This window comes from Plecotus auritus (genome assembly GCF_963455305.1).
Source record: "Plecotus auritus genome assembly, chromosome: 4".
In the NCBI taxonomy this organism is placed as follows: Eukaryota; Metazoa; Chordata; class Mammalia; order Chiroptera; family Vespertilionidae; genus Plecotus; species Plecotus auritus.
Genome location: NC_137775.1, coordinates 185,383,759 through 185,392,051, shown reverse-complemented (window position 1 = coordinate 185,392,051; position 8,293 = coordinate 185,383,759). Strand labels below are relative to the sequence as shown.

The window sequence follows — 8,293 nt, the reverse complement described above, 5'->3', positions numbered from 1 at the left end:
CACACACACACACAAAGAGATAATAAAAAAGTGTTATTGAAGCTGAAATACTAGTGTCAAAATAATGAGAATTGACAATTATTTGGGTCTTGATTTGCAAAAGGTCACTCCAAGTATAGTTTGGCTCCAGAGTAATTCTTGGCCCCACTCTTTTTCTGTTAGCGGAAACACTTTACGTGTACTTTTAAATACTGAGGCTAAAGTCAGGGTTAACAAACAGATCTGCAACTTAAATTCAGGAGTTCCTTTATCAAAAGGTACTTTCAAGTCGTGAGTCAAATTATTTTATCATTTTAGAACTGATATTTTAAATGTGATCATGTTGAAAAGGTTAATAAGTAACTTCTTTCCTTGGGGAATACAGCAGATCTATTTTTAAATATGTGCATGATGCATATATTGGGAGTTCTGTATTGAAGAGATTCAAATGAAAAGTAAAATTACTAAAACTGCACTAATAGGCTTAAGATACTAATAATGATTTCCAGGAAAACATTTTACAAATATACTTCTTAACATACAAACTCTCAGTATCACATGTAATTGTAGCAACAAAAGTCACCTTAAATTCTTAAATTCCCAAACCAGAGTTAGGAAGCCTTCTGGACTTACCTTCGTAGTCTCTCACCCATAGCACCCAGCAACCACGGAGACACTAATGAACGGAAAACCGTGGAGGAGGGATGGACAGAGACAGAAACCACTGCCCTCGTGCACTATAAGTCACCTTTACACATCGGACAGCATGCGTCAGTTTTATATCGTGAGAAATAAGGGAGAAAATCAAAAGACGAAGGGAAAGAATTGGTGGAGGGGGGCTGAGAAGGGAAAGAAAGACTGGCCCATGCAGATGAACATGGAAACACAGAGAAAAAGAAACGGAGTTAAAGGAAGTTAGAACACGGGACGTGACTCAAAAAAGACAGACAGAAAGGAGAACGGGAAATGAGCACGTGGGCAGGTGCACAGTACCACGTGGCCAGGGGAACCAGACATCAAAGAACACGGGTTTAAGAAGCAATACGCTTCTCTTGCATCTTTTCCTCAAGGAAACTGCTAAAGGCGGCCAGACTGCTGTGTTTTTGCAGCTCTGGGCATACCGACAGCCCTGACCCCTCCCACCGGTCCCACGGGCTGGGTGATATTCACCTAATGGTTGATTCTGGCCCAAGGTCTAGAAGTTGTCCACTAACACACTTGATAATTAAAAATGTTACATATTCTGCTGCATATCCTAAAGAAGGCTGGAAATAGTACATAATACATCCTCTGCAGTTCGCAGCGCTTCACAAGAGAACACCGCGGACCATTCCCCCTGGTGCCGCTGAGAGGCATTCCAAACCGGCAGACACACTTGGTTCCAGTGAGTCAGTCTTGCAACTCTCCTTTTAGCTTGAAATTGGCCAAGTCTCTTTTACTTCTTACACATAAAAACCTCACATTTTAACTGTAATAAAGTGTGAGTCCCTTTCCCCCTGGATTTTTCAAAGGCATCACCCATTGGGGTAATGAAGAGGATGCTCATGAACTTGCTTCCTTGGAAACATTTTAACCGATAACAGAAGAAAACTTACCTTCTTCTGCTTTTCGCCTAAGAGAGGCAACCCGATGAAAGTTCTTGGTTTATTCATAAAACAATCCTGTTTGGGTCTTACCGTGGAGAAGCAAGGTTTTTTCGATTCCTTTTCCATTTCTTTCCTCTGAAGAAATTATGTGGAGAAGCCTCTGATTATAAACCAAATGCAAGATATTGTTTGACAATGAGATGTTTTATTAAACTTGATACATGTACTAGATAAGAATTCTGAAAAATAATGGTTATCAAATTATTTCGGATCTAGGTCTCTGCATTATAAAGTCTGTCCCAGAAAGATGCCGTGTCACTGTCTCCTGTGGCTGTAAACCCACGGATGACCAGGCAGCAGCGTCCTCTCCTGGTGGGACAAGTTTCAGGGGACTTGCCCATCAAAATAAAAGTCCCGGCCCCCATCTCTACACAGTGCCACGTCCAGCCAGGTGAGCTGGACGAAGCACCCGGGCCAGCCCTACGTCTGCGCTTGGCACGAGGTCCTCACAGCGTCAGCCGGGGCGAGCCATCTTCCCCTCAACTGGACACCTCTACGTGAACTACTCCGAGACACCTTGCAGGGGTGCAACTTCTAGAAAAAAGAGAGTGACAGAGAGGAGACGGTCTGAATCAAGCAAGTCAAACATGTGGTCCGCCGGCCGAGAGTTTGACACGCTTGGTCTGAATAGTGAAAGGAATACACAAATGATCAAACCGAGCTGTGCCAAAGGGGAGGGGAGGGAGGAGGGAGGAAATGAGCAGCTTTGCAGAACGCCCTGGGGTACGAGACTGGCAGGTGCGCTGGCCCTGACCTGTGGCTCGTGCAGGCCACCCCTTCTCTTACCAGGCGGGGGCGGCTCCGCTGTGGGGTGCTTGCGGCTGCTGAACAGTTCGGTGGAGTCTTGTTCTGTGGACCTTTCCTCCAGGTCTGACTCTGGAATCGGAGCGCAGCCGCCTGGTTGGGAAATACAGACAATACTTTCGGAGCCGGGCCGGAAAATCGCGGCTGAGAAAAACGTACGAGTCAAACGTAAAAGAAATGAGGTGACAACGGTGTTCAAGAGCGGCCCGGAAAGAATAATCTGATTATATGTCTCTCTTTGGTGAAAACACTGGGAGTGAGTTACTGCCCCCAAAGACTATTATTCGGACGACCGATCACTTAGCCACAGCAGCGATGGTGCTGCCTTGAAGCTTTCCTCTCCGAAGTCAGAAAGGACAAAACCCAGTGCGTATGGGACAGCCAGACGATAACGCACTTCAGCGGCATGGCCTTCCCTCCAACACCAGAGCGTCAGAAGCTACGCGATCGCAGGGCCCCCTGACCACCGGGGACGAACCCTTCCCGGGGCAAAGAGGAAGGCTGGTCTCTGGAATTTGATTCTGTTCCTGACACCCAGCACTTTCCAGGACGGATGCAGACGCCTCCCAGTTCAACAGCAAAGCCACACGCTGCATGTGGGAGCTTTCCATCCCACGTCAGCTCCAAGGTGACGGGAGGATGGGCTGGCAGCATACTGGGTGTAAGTCACCCCACCTTCCCCACCGAAGTCCTGCACGGGGAAGTCGTGAGGATTTCCTGACGACGCCTGCCCCTCGAGGTGACCAACCTGCCATCCTTTCCTGGATGCATACAACATGCCACAGACGGCACAAGGTTTTCCCACAGCCAGTCTTCTTGTGAGGGAAGTGTGATTTTTTTCCACTGAGGTTTTTCACAGACTGAGCCCAAAGCCTCACACTCAAGTTGAGCTGTACAGGTGAGGGATTTATGAAGAAAGACGGGGGAGGGGGCGTGTCAGCCGCATTCAAATGAGAGGAAGTGGCAGGACCCCAGGTCCGAAGAAAACACACCTTACCATTCATTCCTCTGCGTCGTCTCTGAAAAAGAAATGGATGTCGAGGAAAACTCGAAAGGAAAGTATTTCCACACGCATGAAAGCAGCATCAGCGCTAGAATTACCCATCAGGGCAATGGAGCTGGCCTGCTATCTCTCCCATCGGCAAGGGGCCCATCCGGAAGAACCAGGCGGATTTTTCACATCGAATTTATTAGGTGACGTTGGTTCACAAAGCCATCGGTGTTTACCAGGCTTATTTTTAATCTCTTTCCCAAGCCTGTAGATCCTGGTAACAATGATGATCATTATTAAGTGCTTTCTCAATGCCAGAGACTCTGCCCACGTTCTCTCATTTGGCTCCTACAAACCACACCACGAAACAGGTGTTATTATTCTCCGTTTATGGAGAAGAACACGAAGCCCCACAGCGTCGGTGCCCTTGTTGCCAGGCCGCCGTTGGCTCGCCTTGGCTGACCGAGTCCCGTGCTCCCTGGTTCCTGATGGCCTGGCCGGTCTGAGTATGGCAGGTGTTCTGCAGAATGCCCTTCCACTGAAGCCTGTCCGGTGTTTTCTCTCAAAATTGGGCTGGGGGAGGTGGTAAAGGACTCTTTTCATAAATTCTTGGGGTCTCAGCTATTGAGGGGTGTCTCCAGGTGTTCCTTCTCCTCTGTCAAAAGTAGGAGTCCGTGGGCAATGGCTGGAGAGGCCACCACAGGGGGAGGAGGCCAACAACGAGGTGAGGCAGACTGTGAAGTTCCAGCAGTGGACCGGCTGGATCCAGCTGGAGGTCCCAGTGCAGGTTCCCAGCAGTGGCCAGGCTGGATCCAGCTCTAGGACCCAGAGGGAAAGGGGGGTTCCCAGCAGTGGCCAGGCTGGATCCAGCTCTAGGACCCAGAGGGGAAGGGGGATTCCCAGCAGTGGACAGGCTGGATCCAGCTCTAGGACCCAGGGGGGCGGGGGTTCCCAAAAATGGACAGGCTGGCTCCAGCTGGAGGACCTAGGGGGGAAGGGGATCCCCAGCAGTGGACAGGCTGGATCCAGCTGGAGGACCTAGGGGGGAAGGGGATCCCCAGCAGTGGACAGGCTGGATCCAGCTGGAGGACTCAGGGGGGCGGGGGATTCCCAGCAGTGGACAGGCTGGGTCCAGCTCTAGGACCCAGAGGGGAAGGGGGGTTCCCAGCAGTGGACAGGCTGGATCCAGCTGGAGGAACCAGGGCAGATTCTGGGCAGTGGACAGGCTGGGTCCAGCTCTAGGACCCAGGGCAAGTTACCAGTTGCCCCATCTATAAAACTGAGCACTTTCATGAGGCTTAAGAGACCATGGACACCTAGCACAGTGCTTGGCACATGGTACATTTGATCGTCTCTGCCTTTTATTCATTTTCTTGGCACAGAAGCACTTTCCACACCATTTCTACGGAATCGGAGACCTTTCACTCTTAGGCTAACCGCCTTCATTTAGAAGAGAGCAGAACAGAGGCTCAGAGCTGGTAGCTGAGGCCCCTGAAGCCCCAGAGCGAGCTCCTGGATCTCCAGTGTCCCAAACCACTGGAGCTTCCTCAAGAGCATCTCTTTTTCCAGAGACATCTCGGTGGGTTGGCTTGTACTCACTAGCACTCCTTTCAGCGATACAGAAAACCCACAGGGCTGGCAAGCTAGTCTCGGGTATATCTTAGAACTTTGCAGATTTGTTTTCTTGCCACAGTGGCCTTGGCAATCAAGTAGGTGCATGGGTACGAATATTCAGTCCTTCAGGGAGGGAAAGTCTCTTCTTCATTTTTGCTCATATTTTAAGAGGAATGAAACAAGGAGACACTGAGAATCACAAATGACCGCAGACCTTGCTCTGACTTGCCAACCAAAGAATCTTCAGTTCATGGGCCTGAACTGCCACTAAGAATTAGAAACAGCAGAAACCTCAAAATATACACCGGTGACATTTGTCTTTTCATCAAGATTTACTTGATGGATAAGGTGTTTTTTGAGGTTAACATTCAGATTTCATTTCAAAGGATTCTAATTCATGTGAAGTGTGGGGAATGGGTGCTTTGAAAAGAATATTTCACTATCTTAAATACGAAGAACTTCCCTGAGAGACTATGAGTAGTTAAAAAATTCCCTGTAAATATATTCATTTGAAAGAGTTTTATGCTCATTCTCTCTCTCTTTCTCTTTCTGTAAGTATGCACACATATGCACACAGGCACACAGACATATATGAAAGTTTTCCTGATAATTCCCCTCCACTCTGTTTATTTTTCTGGTTTTTTAAAATACACTTTTGCCCAGCCAGTGTTGCTCAGTGGTTGAGTGTTGACCTATGATCCAGGAGGTCATGGTTCAATTCCTGGTCAGGGCACATGCCCAAATTGCAGGCTCGATCCCCAGTGTGGGGTGTGCAGGAGGCAGCTGATTGATGATTCTCTCTCATTGATGTTTCTATCTCTCTGTTCATCTCCCTTCCTCTCTCTGAAATCAATAAAAATATATTTTTAAAATAAATAAAATACACTTCTTTTCTAGGTCAAGGAGATATAAACTAAAAAGCCAAGCATTTGGCGGAATGGAAGAGTGGCAGGAAGGGAAGTGGGCAGAAGAGAGAGGAAGACGGAAGGTGAAGAGAAGAGGAGGAGGAAAATGATTCATCAGCAACACATTCTATTTCCTGTGTATACACGTCTATGTGAAATATTTGGGGTGACTTACTGAAGGTGTAGATGATAAAATATTACAGTATACAAATATGTTAGCAGTTTGAAGAATGCCAACATTTTTCAATATGTTAATAGCTCATCAAGCGGATTAGGAGGTGGAGCCAGGAGGAAATGTGGAGAAAACATGGGCAAGGACATGCACAAGGGCCGCAGAAGAGATAAAAAGCAAAAAAGCTCCAAAGGAGATCAAACCTCCACTGACCTCTTCTTCCAACTGGACTTCAGGTCAAAGGCCCAGGCCGCCCCGTACTTGGACCTAACATTTCCCTGAGAACACACCCGAACAGGGGAAGCTGTTTTTAATGAATGGTGTGTGTGTGTGTGTGTGTCTGTGTGTGTGTGTGTGTGTGTGTGTGTGCTAACCTTAAGGGCCATTTTAGAGAGCTAACATTTCTGTGAAACTGGGTTTACAAAAGTGCTTACTGAGCAGATGCTTTCCAGAAAAACGCACAGACCAGATTGTTAATAAAGACAACAGGCATCGACTTCACCAAATGATACAGAGCCCTGAGAATGTGACGCGGCATTAGGGTGTTCTTACCCTAGTGTGGGGACATCTAGTAGATACCACGTGACACACTGCTGCTCTCGAGGAGGAACCGGAGGGCACGTGCCCACATCTTCCTCATTTCCACCTCCATCCTACCCTTCACTCGGCTGTGATGTGGAGGCATTCCAGCCTTCACCTGGGGCGACTTTACAGTCCCCACACTCAGCAAAGCAGAAAAAAAATGCCTTCTGCCTAGTCTCAGGTTCCCAGTTCCAACATACGATACAGTGTTTCTTCGTTCTTTTTAATTCCAGTCTACGACTTTCCTTCTTCCGGTATTGGCAGATGCCATGCTGGCCACACTGACAGGAGCTCGTCCACTAATGAGAGATACTAAATGCTTCACCACAGAAGGGCGGGTGAAGGTCCCTGTGATAGTGTCCACCGTGGCGCCCTGTGAAAAGTCTGGGAGTTCAGTTCCATTGCCTAATAACAAGCTTTGATCCCCCCACACAGGGCGAGAACGTAAAACGCGTTCAAGACTACGCATGTACCTATGTTTGAAAATATTTCCATTTCACACCTCACAGCGGAGACCAAGTGTGTGAATAAAAGGGAGTCTAATATATTTTAAGAGGTCTAGCATGTGTCTCAACAAGTGTTAAACTCCCCATAAAGGCTGAATACTGAGTCCCCTGGGGAGGAAGGGCTCCAGCCGGAGAGTCTGGGTTTAAGAGAGGGTGCTCCTGGCATTAAGATGTTTCCGCCACTTGGGCAGTGGGAGGTGTCCGCGTATTCTTTAACTGGACCACCGCTTGGAACGGAGGTCCACTTGGTTCGGAGGCTTAAGGACTACAGAAACGGAGCTGCTTTCATCCATCGGTAATTGTGTAAACAGAATGTACCAGGTAGAAAAGAGTCCTATTTACCAAAAAGCAAGCACAGTCCATAAACCCAACAGGTTGGAATGGATCCAGGGCAAGAATTTCTCCAGATGTCAGTTTGTACACAGGCTTCGTAAAGCGAATTCCCCCCTTAACGGTTGGCAGGGGTGATCGCTGCGCGGCGTGGGCACACCGTGACCCCCGCCACGTGCAGGTGGACTGTCGTCTGGGCCACAGGACGTGATCACTTATGATGCAGTGCCCTCAGGGGAGGAGCTGGGTCAGCATGGCTGCGTTGGGTAAGGAGAGAAGGCACGGGGAAATGACCCCCGCTCAGGAACTCGGAGCCCGGTTCACGGAAGGAAATGAGAACTATCCTATTATTTGTATTTCATCTGTTTTCCGAACTCTTCGTTCTTAACCTGGAGCACTTGGAAAGACACACACCCGGTAAGAACAGGAGCGTGGAACTTAAAAACAGCACACCACCTACTCACTATTTTGTTCAAGACTCCATCGCAGTGTTCCCGCATGTTAACAAGGCCATTATGTCCTCCAAACAGAAACACAAAAGTAGCACCCGCCCTGGTGGAAAGTGGCGAAGCGGGGAAGGTTAGTATTTGCTTTCCTTGCCAGGCGGTCAGTGTCAGGAGCAACAGGCAAGATCGGCTGCCTCTGAGCCAGCTCTTCCCTAGACTGACACAAAGAGAAGCTGGTGTGGTTTTTAAGGTCCGCTTTGCTTCTCAATCCTAAGCAGATCCAATGTACAACTGGAAAGAGACAATTTGAAGACATTT

The 8,293-nt window shown here is 48.4% G+C and overlaps 1 protein-coding gene across 2 annotated transcripts in view; it reads right to left on the bottom strand.

Annotated features, from left to right (window-relative positions):
* Positions 1–1,756: 1,756 nt before the first annotated feature.
* The window catches only part of BBS9 (Bardet-Biedl syndrome 9), a 337,699-nt gene continuing 331,162 nt past the window's right edge, over positions 1,757–8,293 (bottom strand). Inside the window, exons 22-23 of one of the 2 annotated variants that reach the window (XM_080663780.1) lie at positions 2,412–2,522; positions 1,757–2,159 (exon numbers count right to left, since the gene is read on the bottom strand). In XM_080663780.1, the coding sequence (XP_080519906.1) occupies positions 2,128–2,159; positions 2,412–2,522 (143 nt within the window). In that variant the 3' untranslated portion in view covers positions 1,757–2,127. The remainder of the gene's footprint in view (positions 2,160–2,411; positions 2,523–8,293) is intronic. The other variant, XM_080663781.1, reaches the window with a different exon arrangement.